The sequence below is a fragment of the Cariama cristata genome, unplaced genomic scaffold (assembly GCF_000690535.1).
Source record: "Cariama cristata isolate BGI_N322 unplaced genomic scaffold, ASM69053v1 scaffold38739, whole genome shotgun sequence".
In the NCBI taxonomy this organism is placed as follows: Eukaryota; Metazoa; Chordata; class Aves; order Cariamiformes; family Cariamidae; genus Cariama; species Cariama cristata.
Window position 1 is genome coordinate 1 of NW_009636995.1, and position 24287 is coordinate 24287.

General features: G+C 42.9%; 1 protein-coding gene across 1 annotated transcript in view; it reads left to right on the top strand.

Annotated features, from left to right (window-relative positions):
* Positions 1-82: 82 nt before the first annotated feature.
* The window catches only part of CDHR1 (cadherin-related family member 1), a gene marked incomplete at both ends in the record, with an annotated part of 30335 nt that continues 6130 nt past the window's right edge, over positions 83-24287 (top strand). Inside the window, 9 exons of the mRNA XM_009708131.1 lie at positions 83-232; positions 3228-3306; positions 6221-6321; positions 8082-8285; positions 11236-11388; positions 16034-16198; positions 18299-18366; positions 20956-21184; positions 22114-22368. Coding sequence (XP_009706433.1) covers positions 83-232; positions 3228-3306; positions 6221-6321; positions 8082-8285; positions 11236-11388; positions 16034-16198; positions 18299-18366; positions 20956-21184; positions 22114-22368 — 1404 coding nt within the window. The remainder of the gene's footprint in view (positions 233-3227; positions 3307-6220; positions 6322-8081; positions 8286-11235; positions 11389-16033; positions 16199-18298; positions 18367-20955; positions 21185-22113; positions 22369-24287) is intronic.

Below are 24287 nucleotides of genomic sequence, written 5' to 3' on the forward strand. Positions count from 1 at the left end.
CTTGGACTGTTTCCTTTCTGCTGTGTTGCCATAAGCTGATTTGCAGACATGTTTCAGCAGAGGGATCTGATGATGACTTCTCTTCCAGGATGGCGGTGGGAAGCTCAGAGGAGACAACAAAGTATTTTCAGCCACAACAACAGTTACTGTCAATGTGGAGGATGTTCAGGACACTCCTCCCATGTTCATCGGGACTCCCTACTATGGATATGTCTATGAGGATACACTCGCGGTAAGTGCTTGTTTTCGCCTGTAGGAGAACAAGTGCAATCTTTCACATCTCAGTCAAGATGGCCCTATGGTTTCTAGCACAGGCTTTATTGGAAACTGGGACCTAAACTCTGATTTGACTCCTAGGTGAAATGACCTGACCAAATCTCAGATTTGTTCTTATTTACATCCGTTGCAAATTTGCCATGCAAGGCTTCCTGTTGCTGTCACTAAAGTCAGCAAGGATTCTGCCCATTTATGTTGGTCTAAGCCCAGATAGTGACTAAGAGCTCTGTCATAGCTGAAACCTGCAGAGGCACTTGGCTGAAGAATTAAGCAGGTTGCCAGTTACTTCACCTGAACACATCATGCTAGAAGCCTTTGTGTGTTTGTGTGCTTTGTGGTCTCACGGTGCTTTTATTTTCCAGCTGATCAGTCTGGTACCAACAGTTGGTTGTGCAATGTGTGGGGAGAATTTATGCCCAAATGCTTCAGACTCTTTGTGCTGTCCCATGGAAGCAATCCTGACCACCCCAAAATGCAGGATACTTTCTGCTTCAGTGATGGCCAAACCAGGACAGCCAGATAGGCAGAATAGACCAGGAAATCCTCCCCAGGCCTAAAACCCACCAGATTATCAAGCAAGCAGGGACACACATAGAACCACTTCCAAGTGGGGACTCTGCATTTGTCAGCATGTGTCTGCTGCTGAAGATACCACTTTGTATCTATCACAGAAACAGAATCCAAGGAGTACACTGAGCTCCGGGCTGTGCCATCGCCTCAGAAATGCCCAATGGCAGATTTGCTTAAAAGGGAATATACAACTTAGCAAATTAGTACATTATATCCACCATGATGCTTGCAGCCAGATATTATTCTTGAAGCTGCAAACTAATGAATTTTCTCTATATCTAAGCAGTGGCATGATACTGTGTATGGATCAGCTTTCACCCTGATACATAAGATTTAATTAAAATTTTCTTCATGCATAGGACGAGTAATGGTATCTATTCGTGCAATTACCCAACACTAGGCTATTGATCTATTCAGCAGTGTGATTGCACACTGTTCACCTGATCTTTCCGTGAGTTTCAGGAAAGATCATGTCTTTACTTTTTGTCCAGCACTCCGATGTACACTGCAGTCCTTGCACGACTGTATATTGCAGTTCAGTGCGTAGGCTGTTACATTTCAGCAAGGCAGAGAACTAATGCTTGTGTATTTTGCAGATGTTTGGAATGAATGATATTATGTATATTGATTTATTCTGCATAGTTACATATAGATCTTGAAATAACTATCAGGTGCACACAGGAGTTAGTGTTTACTATGGAAATGGGAGTCAATAAATGTTAATTACATCCAGCTTGAGCTCATAATTTACACCATTATGATATTATAATGATGGAAGCACGAATTGGTCCTTCCCAGTGTGGGTTTTGCTATTAGAGTGAACTCCACAGAGACATGCACCAGCTGATTTTAGTGTTGTTTACACATTTGGTGTTAATTTTGTAAACTTGCTTCTTTTCTCCTTGGTGGAGTTATCAGGATTTACAAGTACTCTGTCACCTTCAAAGGGACTGCGCTGCAATTTGCCCAGTAGGCAGATTTTATTGCAGCTTCCAGCATAAATGATAATAAATACAGTTCTGTATTTCTGGTTGCTCTAACAGAACCTTGCTCTTGTTTGAAAAATTCACTCAAGGGTTGTCATGAAAATGTTCCTTGTTGCCATTGTGATTAACTGACAGTTACTTCAACGTTCCCTGTTTTTGCAGCTCCAAAGAGTAACACTTTAGTTCAGAAGCCTAAATTGTACAGCTCATTTCCACTTGGGTAAGCATTTTAACACTGACAGTCATCATCCCTCTGAGTTGATAGGAGTAGTCACATGAGCAAATGGTCCCCAGCACACAAGTTCTGTACGTATGGCCCACAGCCATGTTACTTGTGCAGAAAGGCAGACAGTGAAGGTTGAAGGACAGTTAAATCACTGTAATTTTCATCACAATTTTATGCCCTAAATGTTCTGTGGGCCAAGTTGCTTTGTGATCTCTGTTTGCTTTTGCTGCCTATCTGAACTTAATTAGGTAGGACCAAAATGACTTGATGACTCCTCAGCAGCTGCCTGTGTCTCAGCACGCTTTGTGGCCATGGGGCACGCAGCGGTGCCGGGCACCTACGCAGCAGCTGCCAGAGGGCATCTTGGATAGTGACCCAAACTAAACCTCGGGTCTCAGACTGGTTACTCCAAATGCTCTGTCCAAGCCTGTGGCTCAAGGTAGGTGTCCCTGGCCATGGCTTCCAACTGCTGCTGCGGCCGGCCAGCCCCTGGGGCTGAGGCATCTGTGGCCACACGGAGTCTGCAACCGTTTCACACCCATGCCATCGGCACTGCCGCAGCAGTGGGCACAGAGCCATGGGGAGCAGTGCCATGTTCCTGCTGGTCCTCTGGTGCTCATCCAAAGCTGAGTTGGAAAAAAGGATGAGAGGTCTGGGCAAACTGGCACCCCTCTCTTGGCAGGTGCATGGCATGCCCCAAGGCTGCTGCAAGCCCTGTCCTTCCTCTGGGGCAGCTGAGGCCCACACACCAAAGAAGGTTGCTCTGCCATCGGTGCAGGCAGCAGCATGGTGCTGGCAGCAGGCTGGTGAGGGCAGGTCACATGGTGACCATAGGGAGTGAACAGCAGTGGGGGTGTCCCTGCTTTGTATGGAGGTACAGTGCATGGGCTGCGACATCACTGGGGACAACTAAAACTACCAATGTAGGAACAACACAGAGTTGGTCTAAGGAGTTCAGCTCCTGCTCTGCAAAACCAAGCACTGATTTTTTCTGGGTGGGAGTCAATGGCCCTTGCTGTGTTCCCCATACAGCACAAGCAAAAGTACCCACTCCCCCACATACACCTCGCTGCAGAAAGGCTTAACAGAAGTTCAGTTTATTAATAGGCAGTAGCAATTTCACTGCTCTCATCTCAGCACACAGACTGTGATTTCCTGTTTCTCCCCAGGGCTCTGAGGTCCTTACTGTTGTTGCTCTTGATGGAGACAGAGGAAAACCTAACAGTATTCATTACTGCATTGTGAACGGTGAGTAGACTTGTCTTGTATAAATCTGAAGGGCAGTTGAAACTAGATCTAACATTAAATTAGAATGGGATATGCTAGAGTTTAATAAAGCTGAGACAAACTCTCATAAAATAATGTCAGGTACCTCAAACAACTCCAGGGCCCTGTCTACGAGACAACAGCCAAGATACGATTCACTGAGTTTTAGTATCTGCTTCACAGAACTATGCTTGGAGTTGTTAGTGTTGCAGACTTGTTAGGCATCAGTAGCCTGCTTGTCATTTCAGAAAGCATAAAGGGAGATGCATTCACTGCTACTGAGCATCTCTATCATTTAATCTGGGAGGTGACAGAATGCATTGGAAGACCCAGACATGGTATTTAGAGGGGTATTTTTATTAGTATTGTGATTAAAGTGGCTAAACGGTCAAACCTTTGATTACTTGGAAGAAAGTATCTTTACCAGTGAAGAGACACTGGCTGTGCACTGCACTGGAAGAAAGTAGATGTTATCAGAAGATGAATGCTTTTCATCAGCTATTCTGAGAGTGTCTGTCGCACGTCTTTTAATAGCATAAATGTGAGACTTAGCTGAATTGATGATTCATTAGCTGGTGAAGTCAACAACTTAGCTCAACTAACCTCCAAGCTGCAACTTTAGTTTTGTTTGGTTCTCTCTTCCTCCAAAACAAGACTTTCATGGCAACTGGGCACTCCAACTCCCAGGTGTGAGAGATCCCAAAATTTCCTAGGAGAAATCTGAGGTGTAGTTGCAAAGTTATGCAGTAAGTTCTTCATTTTGTTACATGATCTAAACAGCGAGGTCTGCAAAGGACAGCGAGGTTTACAACTGAGATTTTGCCTTGATGTGGGATGGGACCCATGCTGAGGTTCCTTCTCCTCAGTGCAAGGGAAGAGATAGAAGAGGGTAAGAGGAAGGTAGAAACGTTGAGGAAAAAAAGGTTGCAGAAGAGAACAGGTGGAAAATGAGAAAAGGTAAAAAGAAAGGTGGAGAATGAGGAGTAAAAACAAATAAGTGGGAAGAAACTATGCTAGACAAGGGAGAAATTGAGTAAGGAAAATAAGCGAAGGCAGATGAACCAGTGAAAATGTCAAAGGGAAATAGAATTAATGAGGAAAGGTATTAGATTTCCAAAGAAAATAGAGGAGGACCAAAAAAGGTAAATGATTAGGAAAGAGGGGAAAATGAAGATGGAACGGGATGGCAGATAAGTAGCATAAAATACGACTTAATGGAGAGCAGGCTTTCCTCATGCACATTAACACAGGATTTTGTTAGCATTAAATGGAAAAGAGGGGAAGGGAATATGCTTTTAGTGCATAGAAAGTTGAAGAAATAGATAGAGAACAAAGGATTACAACAGGTTTCTGCCCCTGCAGCTCAGGCCCTGGCATTTCTCATGACAAGCCATTATTCCAATAACTGCAGGCTGGGTTGTCAAAGGGCAAGAAAATACTAACAGCAAATAGGAAATTATTTATTCTTTATAACCATTTTTTATCCAGGGAGTGTGGGATCATTTTAGAAAATACTCCAATCCTCTGAACATGCTGAACGAAGGAACACACATAATACTACATACTCTGAGTTACCAATTTCCCTATGATAACTAGACAATAATGTGAAGCATGGTGGCTTGAAACCACTATTGACTTAAGCTTCTTCTCAGTCAGGATGTACTTTTCAGGCTAATGTATATTAATAATTGCCCATTGTATGAGTCGATATCTGTTCAATGTTGTATCTAGTGTACTTTAATGAAGTTGCGGTTATTGCAGGTATTAGCAAAACAGGATACTATCAGTTAGTTTAAAAATCAGCATTGGAATTGAGTTAGAGAAAAAGAAAAATGACTGGGCTTTCTGATCGTCATCCTTTATTGCTGAAGGCTTGGTCTCCTTCATCGTAAGGGTTTTCCTCTCTTTTCCTTTCAGTGGTAGGCTGTGCCACAAAGCGTAGGTTGTGGCCAATACCGTACGTGAGGTGTGTGTGCAGGGGTGCCCATAGCCCCTCGGCAGGGCAGGGCAGGCCCCCCTGAGCTGCCAGCTGGTCCCCTCCCTGGGCACCAGCCTGCTTTTAACTGTGATGGTGAGATGGGTGCAGAGATTGTGATGAGATACCGCTGCCTCTCCGCAAGCAGGCACTTGCTTCAGCACAAATTCACCAGATCTCAAGGGACTGTGGCCCTGTAACTGATCTTCTGTTCAGATCAACAGAAGTTAGGTTGGTGTTAGTAAAGTCAGCCTGCAGCCCTCTCCTGCCTGTGTCAGACTCTGCCTCAATGCAAAAAGCCCGAGTTTTACCCCAGATCCTCCAAAACTCCTTTTTGTTCAGGATAGCCTTGCAAGAGGCTGAGTGTTTTTTAACAACTGAGTAAGTCCAGCAGATGCTTCTCCAGAGATGCTGTCTGCAGAAAGAGTGACTATGTTTCCTTCAGATTGTCAGACTTCTCACCTTAGCTGATACAAGTGAGAGAAATGTTCTTGTTTCTCAGAGACTTAATTATGCATTTGCTAATTACAAAGAGGAATGTCTATTTTTGTCTAAACCAGCATATAAAGAAGACAGCATAATAGAAATGAATACCAAATTTACATGCCTGGTTGCTAAGGCTTGAAGGCAACCTGACGAGGGATGGTGGGAAGAGGAAAGTAAGGACAGCTGCCCATAGGGGCAGAGCTCCACTGAGCCGTTCCTAGGGAAGGAAACACTTTTTGGCCCTCATCTGTGTTTTCATCTCACTGTGACCAGGCATAGAAATGCTTCATTTTTGAAAAGCGCTTCAGATCTGCTAATAGATATGGATACACATATGGACAAAGATATGCTTAATGAAGGGTATGGTTGATTGCTCATGCTTATTCAGAAAAAGGAAATGTGGCATGTAACTAGAGCATCTTGGTTTCATTGCAGGAAGTGAAGGTTCATTTGAAATTGGCAACACAACTGGAGCCATTTCTGTTATAAAAAGCCCAAATCAGCTCAAGAAAGAAGTATATGAACTAAAAGTTCAGGTATGTTCTGTGGCCACTTGAAGACTTGGTCCTAAATGGCATGAGTAGGCATGATTGTCTAAAATAGCTCAATTATAGCTGACTTTACCTGGTTTAGAAACTACCTCCTATATTTGAGCAGAGTGCCAGATAGTATAAACCAGAGCAAACTGCTTTTGCTCCTTGGGATATTTAGTGTCTCAAATGACTTCTTTCAAATGAAGTCATCTTGTCCTAATTTCATCTCTTAATCAACATCTTTACAGTACGTGGATAACTGTTCTCCATGTTTTCAGTTTTTATTGCTAAACTGGGAATTAATGTCTTGTAACCTCTATGTGATGAGATAGGTAACTGTCAAATCTATGATTAGTAATAGGATTGGGGTAGATCATCCAATGTCATATCTGTATCCACTCCTGAAGTATTGATCAGCCACATGCAAATTAGATGCGAACACCTTGATGAGCTAGTATCAGTGTGACAGGCTGCATTATTTTAAGCAGTTTCTGAAGACCAAGAGTTTAAAAATATGTAGAGTTAAATTGTGAAGACTATATCAGTTTTCTTCAGCAAATGCATATTACAATCACAAAAGTTTGTCATAGTAAGGACAATATTGCCGAAAGGCAGCTTTGAGGTCTTGCACATTGCCAGATCCAGTGTAGCATCCTCAAGGGCACTTGCTTGCTAGTGGGCTCAAGCAGCTTGCTGAACCTGGAGATCATAGAGTTTCTGTTGTCCGAGTAAACTCAGGCACCACTTCTTCCCCTAATCTCTCTGGTGTACTGCAGTCTGCTAGTGCTTCCCAGATACAGGATTAGTTAATCCCTTGCAAGCTTTTCGGATCTCCTAATTATATCTGTGCCAACCCAGAGCTCATGCAGGCTACAAAATCTGCCTGAGGAACCAAAAAGGTGGTGTATTACCCGGCGTAGGTAGTGACAGGTGCCTCATTTACCAGACTGGCATCTTCAGAGAAATTTAACAGTCTAGTGCCTTTAGTTTTGAGCCCTTTGAGAAAAAAAAAGCGCATGTTAGAGAGAGCTATTTTGTTACAAAAACACCAGTGGGAGTTTCTGTCCTGATGGAAGAAATGTCTTAGGTTCAATCCAGTGAATCAGGCTGCATGTTGGAATTGTTGAAACGCAGACAGATTTGACCTTTCAGTTCAGAAAAATGCCAACTAGGTTTGCTTGTCCGTCCAAACTATATCCAGTTTAAATTAAGCTCATCTAGACAGCAAAGCAGAACTGTAAATTGGAGACTAAATCGCAAAAAAAAAAAAAAAAAAAAAAAAAGTGTGTCATTTTTCTTTTTCAAATATTTGCCTAAATACTGCAAGTAGTATTTCTCACAGTTTTCAAAGCTGCAGTCCTTTCAGCAATGTGAAAATCAACTACCTGTGGTACCACAGCAAATTTAAAGAATGTCTTCCTTTTCTATTCTGTCAACACTTTAGGCAAGCAATTATCTTGCCTCTATTAGATTATCTATCTTTAGAGAACTGTTTTCACCTAGGGTGAGTTACTAAGCTCACTAAATGAGGAGGAGAATTCTTTCACTGGGTCTTTATTGGGACTGGTTTATTACTATAATCTTCTAATCATCATAAACTTCGGTGTGAAATGGTCTGAGATTTCTAGAGAAATATAAGGCTGTGAATCTTCATACAAGTTAGGGTGTTAGGGTGATTTGTACATGCAGAACAGTATCTGAACACGGACCTGAGGAAAAAGAGTATACCCTCATTGTTCTTCTCTCTCTCCTGCCTGCTGCAGGCATCAGAAGTCAGTCAGGAAGGTGACGTCTCAGTGCACGCTTTTGCCATGGTGACTATACGGGTGGTCGACCTCAACAACCATCCACCAACATTCTATGGAGAAAATGGTCCCCAGAACAGGTTCGAACTGACCATGTACGAGCATCCCCCAGAGGGTGAAATCTTGAGAGGGCTGAAGATTACAGTCAATGATTCAGATCAGGTAAATGGAAACTACGTGGACTTTCAGTTTTCCTGTCCTATTTTCCCAGAGACTAGAAAGAGCTGTCAGATGGGGAAATGTCATTTTAGTAACTCAACTATTTCACCTGCATTCCCCAAAAGCCTAGGGCAGACAAAGTAGTTGTAGGGTCCATTACCACAAAGAGTCTGGACCCAGAAGTATACTTAGTTTGTCATACTTTTATGTTGATGAGAAGGGTGGTCCTAAAGCTGCAGCCCAGTTCTTGTGGCGACTAAAGTTGAATGGTCCTTATGAACTTCCCCTGACTACTGGTTACGTTCAGTTGTTGTCAGAGTCACGTCCAAAACTGTACTCCCTTGAGGATTTACTCCCTTGGGGAGTTTCCAATCACTTTAGTAACTTCAAGCGCAATTGCTGTCTGTATCTTCTCAACCCCTGCTGAAAACAACACAGTCTGTACCCTTACATTGGTCTTATTACAATATATTATCCGCCTAGCCCTTATGTTACAACCAGAATCTGCAGTGCATGCTTTGATAAATCATTCTCACTGGAGTGATATTTTTAGGTAATCTTAAAAATTGTGCCAGAGCCAAGCTAACGCTAACCAGATATAGGAAAAGGAAAGAAGACTCCATCCATCTCAGCTTGCTATCTAACTGACCTGTGTTGCCTGTAGATACTATGGTGATGGTTGCTATAGGGATCCCTAAGCTAAATACTGTATGAATGGCATCCATCTGAGTTAGCCTGAGGTGAGGTAGTGACAAGAGAAAAGCTTAATGCATCTGAGAACTGTATTACTATTGGAAGGAGTGCTCTTATATAACTGTGCTCAGTATTGTGCTGTTTTGACTGTATTGTACTCTGTCAAACCCACCAGCCTCTTCCCCCTCCCTCCTGCTGCTCTGCAGCAAGCAGATAAATGACTGCTTTCAAAGCAGTGCTACGTCTATCCCGCTATTGTTGCGGGGGATGTTGCTGCAGAAGGAAAGAAACAAAGCCCATCTCTTCTATTTAGAGACAAAATATGTATGTATCATATGTAGGCTGACAAAATATTCAGGTTGCAAGTTAGGCTACAAAATAAGCAGAAAACATTGCTAAATACACGGTATAGATTTCTCAAGAAGCTTCCTAGAACAGTGTAAGACATCACTCTAGAGAGGCTGGGTTGCTTTTCTTTTAAGGCATAGAATGCAATGTTTTCCCTTCTGCACAAGAGAACTATATAGAGAAGAAAATTAAACATATGTCTGTTTCTGTCACAGCCCTTAGTGACTCTTTCTTTTGGGGGAGTGCATGATACAGGTGAGGAGGAGGAAGCTGTGGGCAAGGTCTGGTTTAGGCCTATAGTTTGATGGAAATACCATCTTTACTTGCAAGAACATTATGCAGAGATTTCTCCCCCAGCCCTCTTCGTCTGACAGACACAGCTTAGGGCTCAGTGTTGTTGTTCCCTCAGTCATTCCTGTGTCCCATGGCTGTCCGCTTGGAGACATGCAGCAGCATGGCTTGCTCTGAGCAGATCTGAGTTCAGTGCACATCGCTGTCAGACATCACTCATCTGTTGGAGGGAGGCAGTTCTCTCCCCACCCCATGCCACCATCCCTCCAGTCATGTACAGTCCCAACTGCAGAGGACTTGGTATGGTCAGACGGTCCATTTTCCCCATCAGCACTATTTTCCATGGTCCAGCAACACTGGCTTTGTGTGTTTGGCTTTACTACTCAGCAAAAGAGAGGTTGTTGTCACCTCTGTAGCTGTGGGGGTTTGTATGACCAAACAATACGGACCACGGAGTTTGTATCCAAGATCATTCTGTTTCCCTTGGGGGACTACTGCTGAATACTTTTCCTCTTGACGTGAGCTAGGGTTGCAGCCAGAACTGCTCATAACAAGCCTTCAGGGATACAGCTGAAAGTAGAGTTACCCTGTTTGAAAGGTACTATTAGAAATTCTTCATCTCAAGGTTCATGCTAGGGGGAGAACATGGCACCAGCCAGGCGGTGAATCTGGGCTGGTTTGTCACAGTGTAAACATGACATTGAGAAATTGGTGAACTCAGAGAGCAGGTGAAGTGGGCCCAGCTCATTTTCTCATCTCCCCTGTAAGGCAGAAATATGAGAATCCCTATTTCATCTTTTCTCTTCCATGCTCCACTTTGGTTTAAAACTACTGGTCTGGCCAACTGGCTCTGGCTCACTCTTCCCAACTCACACATAAGTGGTGGTAACCTTTTAGATACTGCTGCTTCTCATGTCCTCTCTGGCTAGAAAGTTTATTTATATTATGGGATTTGGCTTCTCGTTTCACCTGGAGCCATCAAATATGTGTCAGATTTTATTCTGCACAAGTGGAGCTCCTCTCTCCATCCAAGTGCATCAACTTCCAAAAAGTTTAGAGGTCTGGGCTAGCTTAATCCAATCAGTGCAAACCGTGGAGTACCACCTCTCGAAACTGCACATCTTCGTGGCTCTGCATCATCATCCCAAGCTCTTAGCTCTTAGGACACAGGCTGGGTTTTTGAGGGGTCCCTTGTCCTGACTCGGGCAGTTCAGTTGTCTTTCCTTGGCAGGAACCAGGAGGAGGCAGGACTTGCCAATGTGCACATGGTGTCAACTCTGTCACCTGCACTAGCTCACAGTGTGTGGTGCGAAGCCCAAAGCTGCTTGCCAGAAGAGTCCCTCTCTTAGCCAGTCCTGCTGCAGGGTTTTTCCATTATGACTGAAAGAATAACCAAGCTTGTCAATCTATCTTAAGCAAAGCTGTGTCCGTCTTGTGACCAGGGCTGGAGGGATTGTACAACTAAGCTTCTTAGCAGTCTCTGCCCAGGGGATGGAGAGCCGAGGGCTCTAGGCAGTAAGACTTATTCTAATTTTATACAGTGTGAAGAAACAGAGCCAATCTAGGCCGTAAGATATGCGTTGTTCACTGAAAACAATGCCGTATCTGCTTTTATTCACAGGGAGCCAATGCTAAATTCAACCTCCGTCTTGTTGGACCTGGTGGCATCTTTCGAGTGGTTCCCCAAACTGTCCTGAATGAGGCTCAGGTTACAGTAATAGTGGAAAATTCTGCTGCTATTGACTATGAAAAATTCAAGGTGTTAACCTTCAAGGTAATTCTGCTTTCTGGGTCCTCTCCGCCTGTGTATATGATATGTGCATGATGGGTTATGTATCTGACGGAATTTAGCTTCTTAATCCACCTGGAGCTGTCTGATGCATTGTCAGTGACATTATATTCCATGTAAAGGAAACTCATTTCTGCCTCTGATTCATCAACTTCCAAAGGTTTAATGGATGCATCTGTAGACTAATTTAGTCCAGTTAGGGCAAAATGTTGAGTATTATCTGTCTGTGGAAGCTGCACATGTTGGTGGCTCTGAGCCATTCTAGACTGAACCCTAAGGGTGTTATTTCTGCTCTTACAATAATAAATTCACAGCCTGAAATCCTAATTTCTCTGGAGCTATAACTTTACCTGCTTAGTCCTAAGTAATTTGGTTCACGATCATGCTTTTGAATGTTGGCAGGCTAAAGACCCCAGCTGACTGGAAGATAATTTCCCAAAATTGCTCACTGCCTTTGTCAGAGTGTATCTATCTATATGGTCTTTTGCAGACTGACCTGAGGCTATCTCACCCATACACTAAGCCAGCCATATAAGAACCAACTTTCATCCAAAAGCTGAACCCTTGCATTATCACCTTCCCTGATGGATTCATTGGCTCATCAACAAGATAATTAAGTAGTCTGGGTTTGTGTTAGCTGCCTCTGAACATGAGTATAAATGGTTCAGTTCTGACTGCAAAGAATGTGTAGACAATCCCTGTAATCATTTAAAAAAAAAAAATTGCCAAAACTACCTAGCTGAGTATTAACATATGCTAGTTTGGCTTTTGTACAGAAAGTGGCATTTTTTGAACAGTCCAGAAGCCAAATTCCTGAATTTTGCTCTCACCCTTGCTACATGGTTTGTGTTGTGTCCTTAGTGAGTTTCACTGCAGTATGCTTCATGTCTCCTCTTGTAATGTTCCATAGTCATTTGGAGCTTCAGAGGTTATAGATGCTACAAAAATATTAGGCATCATTACTGTATTAAAATGGAAGATTCTAAAAGGGCTATAAAGTGCTACCAAAACTAATTATAATAAGTGCACATTTATTTAGGTTAAACTACCGAAAGACCAGTAAAGAAGTTACACATGGCCTCCTCATGAATACTAATGGAAATCAAAGTAGTTAATGTGATTGCCATGAACACTGAAAGAATTAATTACCAGAAAAAAAGATACACATTTTTTTTAGCTTAGGCAGTTATTCACCTTTTTTTTCCCCCCGATTAAATTATTTCTACTGGAGACCATAAGGCTTTGCTAAAAATGCAGAACCTTTGTCTCCATTCCAAGTGAATAAGGTGCAGCTGGATGATATGGTAGTAATATATGGGAGCAAATACTTTATAAAGACCTCATTGCCATCTCCATTTTTCTGAAAAGTTCAAATCGCTTCCTCCTCAGTTTTGGTTGCCAATATAGTCATTCTGGTTAGAATTTTGGAATGCATATATTCTTATTTCTATTTAACATGTACCCCACAGCAGCTTTGAGAAGCTATTTTCGTTGGTTTTTTTTTTTCTGTAAGCAATGATTCCTCTCTTCTAGTTTGTTATTGAACAGTAAAATGCCAGAGAGGAATTAAAGCTAATTTCACTAGGAGATGCACTGAAAAACTACCTGAAGCAAAAGCTACTAGAGAAAATCTATCTTCTGTTTACAGCTGGCTCTTAAATGTAGTTGGTAATCAGGACCTCCTTCATTTTCAGTTGTCCAACAGCTAAAGAGGGTTTCCCAAGGTATGGCAGCTGTGGTAATTCATACCCCTCCAGCCTGGCCTCTTAGATCTCAAGTCCCTCTGCCACAGGGACCAGATATTGCAGTCCCACCTCGTCATGGGCTGACATGCTTTGAAGGCCAAAGCTCCTGCCTCCACCTCCTTCAGCTTAGAGTACATTCTGCCTTGACAGGAGCCTGGACCTACCCCTCACATTCTGCAAGCACTCACATCTTCTGCAGACGGGGACTGGATGAGGCTGCAATTACCTGCTATTGCCAAAATCAAACTCTATTGCAAAAATGTACCTGCCACTTTTAAGATTACATCTCAGTTTGCTCTTCTGGCATTTGTATTAACTGTTGGTACGTAGTCCTCCGAAGTAATAGTTTTATGTGATTTTTTTTTTCTCTCTCTGCATAAAACAAATAATACAGCTCTGCATAAGACATTGCAGGCAAGTAAGCTGACAAAAATCCCTCCCTGAAGGAAGATGTTGTCAGCATGTTGACATAGCTGGACTACGCCTGCTAAAAGGAGAGGGAATAAAAAAATCAATGTAGAAAACAAAGTAAAAATACTAAGCTCTTATAAGGTATTCTAAGATGGGCTGATTCCAGCAGCAAAGATTATTTCACTGCAGATGTTATAATTTAGTTACAGCTCCACGTGCACGATAAGCAATAGGATTTTACCTCTGTGCTGCTTTAGGAGCTGAGGTTGCCCACGAGCAGAAACCTACTGATATTTGTATAACTGTCCCTTCAAAGATTTCTTTTGCTGTAACACTGACCGAGACTCCCAAACACAAAAGTTAGCACAGAGACGCAGTGACCAAACTCCCCTTTTAGAGCAGATGTGTCCTATAGTAATTGCAAGCAATCCTTCAAGATTAATTTCTTCAAGAACACTTTCACTGTTTATTTCCAACCATTATAAATGTTCACACGGTAGGGACAGCTCTGGGAGATGATACTGAGATAGCTTTTTCCCTGACTACTTAAACTGCTCCCCACCGTCCCCAAACCCCATCACTTCTAGGTGATACCAACTTCTCCGAATCTAGCAGAGCAAGAACTTGAAGACAGCTTGTGCCCCACAGCTGGTGTGCCACCACGGCCTGGTGTGCCATCACGGGCCAGTGTGCCATCATGGCCTGCCTGCCCCACGGGGAGCTGTGACGTGGCAGGAGAGAGGCCAAGCGGCACGGGAAGGATGAGCTCCCACAGCCCTCGTCGCAGCAAGCAGCTGCACCAACGGAGCAGGGGACACTGTGGGAGCCCTGCTCCACCTCCCAAAGCTCACCTAGGCGTTCACCCTCTTTGAGGGAGCTCCTGGGACATCTATCTATGGGGAATTAAAACGCATGCAGCTAGATTTTTCAGTTGAGCCTCTCATATCTCAGTTAAATGTCCTGCTGACTAGTCTATTAGTGGTGTGCTGTCCTCAGTAGGTTTCTAGAGCCCTCCTGCTGTGTAGTAACTAGGTCTCTGCCCAAACATGAAAACCAAATGGCTGACCATTGGTCATTGTGTTAGTCATTTGGGTTCAGCCCCTACAGAGCCCAAGACTGATGTCCTAGTGCTGATTCTGTGTGATGCAGCCACCCGTCAGGGACCAGATGCCTGGGCCGGAGGCTGTGAAGGGCTCGGTGTCTCTCAGCACCTGTTGCTGAAACTGCTCTTTCTTGCTTAGGCACATACCACCTCAGCAGTAGGCTTGCTGCTCTACCAGCTCAGGCTTCCTACTGCCATTCCCCAAATCTACTGAGGAGCAAACAGAGACACACTAGAAACACTGCTGCTTTTTTGTGTTAGACTAAATAAGAGAGAAAACATTCAGTGTGAAGTAGTTGAAGTCCCATGGAAAAGTGCTTGTCTGAGGCTTTGGAGGTGACTCGCCAAATACTTGCTCAGGTCTGTTCCCAAGCGGGGCTCTGAGAGCTCCCTGCTGCCTATGGAGAACTGGCACATGCCAGATGCCTGGGTTATGCTCTCTTCTCTGTGGAGGCTGCTCTTCCCTGCATCAATTAGCTGTGCATTAAGGGGCAATGTCAGAAACCAACTTGCTAACCCAGAAGTGCTATCCCTCAGCTGAGGGATAAGATAGACATATGCACTAGTGTTAAGCTCTGCTGACAGTCAACCAGAACATCCGTGCTGCTGGCTTCTCCCCATCCCTGGTCTTGCTGTATGTGGTTGCCTGCCCTTGCAGATGAGTGGAGTTATAAGAATGTGTTATGCCAGAGCTCTCTGTTCCTCCTCAGAGACACTGAGGAAATTCAAAAGTCCCGGTGGGTATCTGATAAAGTTCTCATCAGCATGAGGTAGCGAGAGTAGAGTCCCAAGAAGCCTGGTGGCGGGAGTTCTCACAAACTTTGTGAAATGGGATTCTGCTGTACATGCCTGATCCCTCATCGTCCTGCATTTGGGGTGGGAGTACAGCTGCTTCCAAACATCCCAGGGCACCAGTTCTCTCATCTCTTTACTCTGTTTGGTGCAGCTGGTTGCCCTGACTTTCCTGATGAAAAATTTACACTTCCCCTGCAAAGGATCACGATTCAATTTACATGATTATTCAAAATTATTCAGTGCTTATGTTTCCCTAAATTCTAGGGAATGGATGTTTTCTTGATTCTGTTACAGCTTTTCGAGCTGTGTTGGTTAGTTGTGACCAATCACACCTGTCACATGAAGTCTAACATGCATACACAGGTTTGAACTCCTCTTTCCACAGCTTGATTGCCCATTGCAAGCAGGCACAAACAAGCCTAGGCTGCACACTGACCTAGCTCATCATCTCCCTGGTTTTGAGCTGTCTGGTTCAACCAGGCTAAAATGCACCAACGTGCCATGGGTAGTGGAAGGAAGCTCCTTTAAGAAGTAATAATAGCTGCTTTGTAGTAATTTCCTGGTTTTCTCTTCGTAGCTTCTTGCAATAGAGATGAACACACCAGAGAAATTCAGCTCCACAGCTGACTTAGTGATACGTTTGCTGGATACCAATGACAATGTCCCGAAGTTCTCCTCCGACTACTACATTGCCAGGATCCCCGAGAACTCCCCAGGAGGCTCAAATGTAGTTGCTGTTACAGTAAGTTTCATTCATCTCTTAAGAAATGTTCTCTTTTCCAGGTGTCTGTGGAGACTGTTCAAGTACTTTAAAAATAGTGGACAGAGGCAAGTAGTAAATCTTACTTGCTATTCAGCTTCTGGGCTGAACTCCAGTTCCTTTCCAGAATCAACAAAAAAAACCCACCTCTGAAAAAATAAAGTTTTAGGCAAACATTTTTCAGAACAACAAATTCACTTTGGTTTTTAATTAAAGGCCATCTGCTTTTAAGACAAATCACATGGTCTGTGAGTACTAAGAAAGCCCCAGTCAAATTGGTGTCCAGCAGGAAGATTCAGTTATGACTAAGTGGAATTGGATTTACTGGATTTGCTTGCTTAAGTATTAAGTAAAAACAAAACAAGATGGCTGCTTAGTAGGTATTAGTCTCCTCCTCCTATGAGGAATCTAGCTGCTAAATGCATAATTAAACACTTAATGAAGGCAAGAATATCACATTAAAATGCTTAGAGCTAGGAAAGAAAGATCCCTCTGTAAGTATCTTATCACAGTGGGAAAAGTATGCCTATAGATTTTCCAGTATCTCACACTTTCATTGAAAGAAAGACAGGGTATTACGTGGGCCCTGTGTGCTGGAGAAGCATTTCCAGCCGTTGGCGTGAGATGTCTCTCTTTAACGCAGCTGCTAGGACTGGAAACAGATCTCATGTCACAAAGCCAAGAAAGCTGCGGACCATGTGGGGCTCGGTGGGTGATGCAAGTCACCTTGTAGACCTCACAGGTAAGGATGATGCAGGCAGATTGCCAGAGATTTCCAGCACAGGCTGGCTGCAAGCAAGAAAGAAAATTAATTAGTCAGAATAATAAAGTGCTGAAGGCATATTTTAGGGATGGAAGAATGAAAGAAGTGGTGGGACATATACAATACAGAAAAGATTATTAGAGGAAACTAATAGGAAACTAATGTAGAAAACGGAGAGTCCCAAACATCACTATCTTTGCAGCAAGAGGAATAAAAGAGGTGGGCAGCAAAAAAAGAAACTTAAAAAAAGTTTGTAAAAGCAACAAAACTAGCCATTCTGAGCCAAGGTGCACAGGACAGTGTAGCTGAGGAGTCCATGTCAAATTTACTGTCATGTGCTGTCAACTCACTACTTGACCCAGATTCACAAATATACCTGACAAACTGAGATACTCCAAGTACTCAGGATGGCAATTCTGGCAGAAGTCCCAGGCATGCAAATGTTTTAGGATAAGTTAGGCAGTCCTAAAGGAGACTGCGGCCAAAATTATGGGGTGAGAGAATCTGACAAGCTCATGTCAAAGAACTAAAAAATACCTTTTGGTAGGGCTGCAGGTATGTTATTTTAACCATGCAGGAAAGACATTGTTCCAGTTTTCAACTATTTAAACAGGAGGATGAATGAATCGACCACTGCCACCATGAATTTTGATGGCCAGATACAAAGGTATAATAGAACACCGCCTCAAAGCTATCAGAGAAGCAGGAGCTTATAGAAATAGCTGTTACCAAATCAATAGCTTTCCTAATCCTGAGCTAAGAAAGGAAGCCAACAAGAGTCTGGAACAAAGATATCATCTGGTGTAGTATCTGCATTACTAAAAATCACACAGGCACGAGAGTGAATAAAATATAAACAAAGCTGAAATATTGTGTATAGTTTGAAACTTTTGTTATGCATTACTTTAAATTGAATCAATTAAGCAAGCAGAGGCTTAAAAAATACTCTACATAAAGTAAATAATTTTGTCTAGGGAATATACATTAATATTTAACTGATAATTAGGAAGGCTTGAGAGTGGGCATTTGTTCATGTCATTGAGATGAGCTTCATCTCTGTTAGAGGAAGGATGTGTTAAATGTCAGCAGACGGAGCCATCTGGTGGCTTTTTCCCTGCTAGAGCCTCTGGGCACCAGCCTCGCCAGGAAACTGCTTCCCTGGGACAGCCAGTGACGTTTCTGTGATTTCACCCTAAAAATGTGATGGCAAAAATAGGGAAAAGCATTTGGGTTTTTACATGGCCTGTTGTTAAAAGAGAAATGAAACATTTCTTTTTGCAATTTAGTAAAGGATGACTCTCTTATTTTCTTTTCTTAAGGCTACAGATCCAGATTCAGGACTTTGGGGAGAAGTCAAGTACTCTATCTATGGAACAGGAGCAGATCTGTAAGTAAAAAAAAAAAAAAAAAAAAAGAAAAGAAAAAGAAAACTACATAACCTCTAAGCAGAGTTTTAAAAGCATTGGGAAAAAAATAGGCTTATTCTTGACCTGCTCATTTCGAAGGACATTTATGTAATGTTCTTCGTGAGTTCTATGAAAACAACTGAAAAAACAGTGTGATCATTACACATCTACTTCATGAACCCATGGAATTTTACCGACAAGCCCCCAAAGAGACATAAGGCAGCTGAAGTACCAATACACAGGATCTGTTCAATCACTATTTGAAAAACACTTGTGAGAGAAAGAGCAGGTTTGGTCTAGTTGTTGTGAAAAGTCAGTTCTTTCCCCTTCCCTTTCCGTATAGCTGTACAAATAGCTCAGTTTCAACTCTTGTCAAAATGAATCAAAGACGACAGGACTTTCAAGAATACAAACTTCAGATCTGGAGGCCAGCTGCACTGAATGTTCAAAGCATTTTATATATTTAAACCTAATAGTCCTGTATCAGGGAAAAAGGGAATCCGATGCTTACTTGATTTTGTAATGATGCTTAGCTCCCTGTCCCTGTCTTTGGGGACAGTGCTGGGATAAGAACATCCTGAAACACTGGTTTCTCCCACACTGCTTCCATCCCAGCAGTTGCCCTGGCCCATTGGTTGGGGCTCCTGGCCATGGCTAGCATCACTGGCCATCACAGATATTGCTGCTATAGCCTGCAGCTCCTAGAGATGGTGGGGCTGCAGGGCAGAATATTGGAAATGAATGAGCTTTTCAGGCACTCATCCCCAGAATCCGTTTTTCTCTGTACACTATCCACCTGGAATTAACACTGAACTCTTCTTGTTAAGGTGAAAGCCATTTAGGAGGCACGATCAAAGTCCAAAATCCAAGATGTTAAGGGTGAACCTATTCTGTAGCCAGAAGGATACACATATGGGAGCATTTCCACAATGGATTATTTTGAGCTCTTCACTAAGTCCTTAAGCTAGCTGCTAACTACACAGAGGCAAGCAGGCAAAGGTCATGTCGTGCAGGCAGACCTCTTAGGTTTAGAACATAGCAGCTGGTGCAAAGAAGCTTGTGAAGGTTGTTGACGAAGGATTTAGAAAAAAATGTGAGCACAACTTTATTCTGATTGGAGTTACAGGGATGCTCAGACTCACTGTTTCTATGCTGTTGAATGGGGAAATTAAGATGTGAAGACTTTTTTTTTTTCCTTCTTAACTGTGATTCTCTTTTTTCTTTTCCTTGTGCCAGAATGGCATCACTCTACAAGGCTGAATTGATTTCGTAGCCCTGGAACCTTCAGATCTGCTGAACACACAGTTTGATGCAGATTTGAGAGTTTCAATTAGAGGCATGATTTTTTTCTGTCTCGGAGGTTATGTCAGTGGATATGCAGCTGCATTGGCAGAAAGATGAGTTGTATTGGAATAAGAGGAATAGTGTTAACTGTTGAAGATAAAACCATTATACTGGTAAACCTACATCCAAGCTGCCAGTGAGAGTAGGGTACACTATTGTAATGTCTTCATGTCTCTGTGCTTCTATTTTTCCAATAAAATGGGGGTGATGAGAGTCCTCTCTGCATGGTTAGGCTGGATTGGGTGCTAAGGAAGCGCTCAGCACAGGCACTGTCTCCTACCAAGAGTTTGCACAGCTCTTTCCACCTCCAGGTCTTGGCTTTCATCAAGGTTTGTATTTGTATTTAACAGGGTAATGACAACAATTGAAGATTCTGGATTATTAAGTGCCCCTTTTATAATCACTCTCAATTGTGCTCACGATTGGAATACAGAAAATATTTTCTTATCCTGTACATTAATTAAAGGGTATATAAAGCCTTTCATCTATTAAAAACCCTAGTGCTTGGAGCCTACACTACCAGTCTGTTTTAAACAGACACTGTTCTCTGTACCTTCTCTATAAATCCAAGCTTTTGGCTGACACTTTTGACAGCGTCTCACTAATTAAAAATGTGTAGAATTGAACTTGCTACAGATAAATTTGAACACCCACTCCATGCCAGTGCCAGTCTATGGAAAAGTGATTACTTTTGGAGGAGATAATTTGCCCTGCACTTCGGGGGATTTGAGAGCAGCCATTTTTCTTACCCATTCTGAGAAGTGAAGAGCTTAACTATGATATGCAGCACACTTCCCTTAGTTATTGAGGTGATATCAATCAATCTTAATTTATGCAGGACATGATCTAATACATTGTACTTATAAACTGAAAAAAAATAGGCAGTTCCTTAATGTTTTAATGCAAAGAAATCACTCTGGGAGAAGGCCATCACACTGAGCATTTACTGAGGACAAAGACTTTAACAGAAAATGCAGCTAAAATGGCTAATTGCACAATAGATAGAAAACCACCAGACACTGATAGTTCTCTGGTTTTCCAAGCCTAAAGGAACTAGCCAAAAATAGGTAGAGTGGGTGATCTGGAAACATCAGCCAGACAGGAGAGTAGGTGCAGAGTACCAAACTTTGGGCACAGCATTTCAACGTTTAGAGCCCATCTTTGCCCCAGGCCGTAAACATTAAGTCACCAAAAAACCCAAAAGTCTTTCCATGCCTCTTTTCCAGGTTCCTAATCCACCCATCAACAGGTATAATTTACACCCAGCCCTGGGCTGTATTAGATGCTGAAGTGAACTCAAAGTATAATTTCTATGTGAAGGCAGAGGACACAGATGGGAAATATAGCTTGGCTGAAGTGTTCATCACCGTGCTAGATGTCAATGACCACTCTCCAGAGTTCAATGAAAACATCCAGGAAAAGACGATGATCATTGGGTCACCGGTGAAGATAGAGGTGAGAGATGGCACAGTGTGTCACAAAGCAGAGTGCTTTGGGAAAGCCCCAGCTGTGCTGTTTATTGCTCAGGAATCATGATGAATGTCTGAAAGTTGGCTTTTCCTGGGGCTTTATTTTGCACATCCATTTGTGTGTAACAAATGGATTAAAGTGTGGAATGATAGTATTTACAGACTGCTGAGGAGGAGAAATAAATTCTATAGGCAAAAGATAAAGTTCTGTTACAGTATTTGAACCATCAGCTGGTGGAGGATCTGGGGTTATATAGGGATCAAAGAAGCCCAAGTAAGACGAGTGAATGAAAGTACAGGCTTTTGAATACTTAAACCTTCCTGCCATGCCTTTGTGCTCAACCACACAACTTCGCTTTGCGGAGTTGTGTTCATTGATCCAGTGTGGAACAGGAGGTAAAAAAACTGCAATAATAATTCACAGGCAAAGGAGCGGAACATACTATGTTGCACACATTTGAATGCATATAGTGAAGCCTGATTATACAACACCTAATGTTAGTAGAATAAATACTACAGCACAAAAACTAAGGCACCTGTAGTTTATAGTGTGGAGCTAATCTCATTGTTCTCTATCACTTCACATTTGTCCCCCACGCTGTGTGAGAAACTCCCCAGCAGTGGACAATTTGCATTCGACAGATAGGTTACGGTTCAGTTTTCCTGTGATTTTATTTAATCTCAAATAGAAATTGCTTATACAAAAAGAACTCTAGTCCTGCTGGTTTTTGCTAGAAAATGTAGCATAACTGATACAAGAAAAGGGGAAATTGTTTTTAAGATAAAACAAAACCAGCCCAGTCATCTCACAGCATGGATATTATCGGAAGCGAATGCTCAGAGACTTCTAAGAGTTTTGTCTTCAGGCAAAGATACAAACAATAACATCTATGTTCTTTACACTTCCCTTCCCAGGCTATAGATCAAGATGCAGAAGAACCCAACAACATCGTGGATTATTCCATCATGCAAGCAGATCCAGCCAATGTGTTTGACATAGACCAAAGCACTGGGGAAATCAAGCTGAAATCCTATATCCGCTCCCTGGACATTATCCACAACATCACAAAGAAAAAAGACTGCATATGGTCAGTGGTGGTGCAGGCCAAAGACCGAGGCTCCCCATCCTTCAGTACCACGGCAGTTCTGAAGATTGATATCACAGAGGAGGTAAGCAAACATTTTAGAAAAATCCTTGTGTGAGATGATCCTTGAGAAGCACCAAAGAGTGCCTAGTCACTGCTTGCTTCATCTCTAGGACTACTTTTAAAACACTTCAGGAGTTGAAATCAACAGCCAAAAAGTTGCCAGCCATTCCTTCCCCTTTCTTGCTAGCTCTGTTTTGTAGAGTGTTTCTAGAGCCTTGTGGTGAAGCTGGATTCTACAGCCACAAATGTAAAAGACATTTTGATCAGAGAAATTGCAAAGGTACAAAGGTAGGAGCATAGTGTGGTTGGGAGATGAGTTTCTTACATCTGATTGTTAGAGATAGATGCAAATTAAGAACTATAGACTCCTGAGAAGAAAGGTAAATCCTGACTGTTAAATTTCTGCTTTTTTGTTCTCATTCAGAAGAAAACAGTTTTATTCCCCTACAAAAAGTGAGTGGACAGCAGCTGTGGCCACAGTGAAATATATCAGACCAGTTTTACAAGTCAACATAAGTGACATAGGAAAAGTGAGGAAACTTTATAGAAATGCTTTAAAGTACATAGAATTTTGGATGTGAGTTTAATAATTGCAGTATTATTAGCAGACAAAACAAGAAGACTCTAAAAGATAGCACACATAGGTTGAGAGTTTCCTGTTAGTCCAACTTTTACATCAACTAAAGAACAGGCAGCGATTTATGGCAAGCAGCGCATGCTTGCATGATTCTTACTTATTGTAACTGCCTTGCCGTGCCTTTAAGTAGGTACCAGCAGGGAGGAAATGGGCTTTAAAGTCGATGAGAAACACACCATTAGCCTGACAGTCTCTGGACCACACACATACTGGGCAAAGATGCAAATCTCTTCGTACAGACAGCAGCTGGCCTTCTCTTTGTTTGGTCAAAATGCAGCCACTGCTCCTTTATCTGTTACAATCCTCCTCTGTTTTCTCTGTCTCCTCTTATTCCACTGATGCTCCTTATCAGGTGCAATTACGTGATACTTCTTGTATACAGTTCAGAGCCTGCTGGAAGTTAAAAGGTGTTTGCAGAACACTTGTGCTCCTTGGCAAGGTAAACTTAGCCAGCAGCAGCGCAAGGGTAAATCCCGGTCTCTGTTAGCACCTGCCCAGCCAAGGCTGCCGGAGCAGAGGGGCTGCCGGGCCTGGGGCTGCCTGTTGGGGCTGGCCAGCCCTGCCGCGGGCTCACCATGGGCAGGACGTGCTGCTTCAAGGCCCTGCCTTGTGGAGCTCGGGGACTGCGTGTGGTAAGTCTAGAGATTTAGCTGTTCTTATTGATATAAAGGAAATGAACTGCTTAACACTTTGATTTCCCATGGAAACCATAAGTTTTGATGGGTTTTATACAAGAAATAAGAACTGCTTCTCAGGGAAGTTTCAGGAGTGTGTGGCACCAGTTGGCCTCAAGGACTGTCCCCCAAGTTTGCCCCCAGCATCTAGCCTCCCAGCTGAGCTGGTAACCCCTCTGTTAACATGCGGGGCTAAGGTACAGGGCTAAGGGGTGTCGAGGGGAGGGAGGGTGCCCCACACCTCCTCTGCTGGGGGAAGATGTGTCCCTGAACTGGCTGGTGAAGGACATCTGGAAGGAAAAGAAGAGCAGCTGATGCTTTGGGATAAAGAGTTTCCTGGATTTGCTTCTAGTGCTTGAAGCAACATCAGCACCTGAGGAAAGAAGGTGTCTCGTACAAAGCCACCTCTCTGCTTCCTTTTCTCCTCCTCCAGGGGTACAGATTTGGCACAAAGTGAGGGAGCACCCTTCCTGATAAAGTCTAAAGGGGAAGCAGAGAGGGCTGTGAAGACATGGATTCCTCTCAGACACAGGTTTTCCCTTCTTCCCATGCTCTTCTCGATGCCAAGTCCTAACACAGAGCCTGAGATAGCAACAGCATCCTCTTTTTTCACTTGAGCAGGTCTCTTCA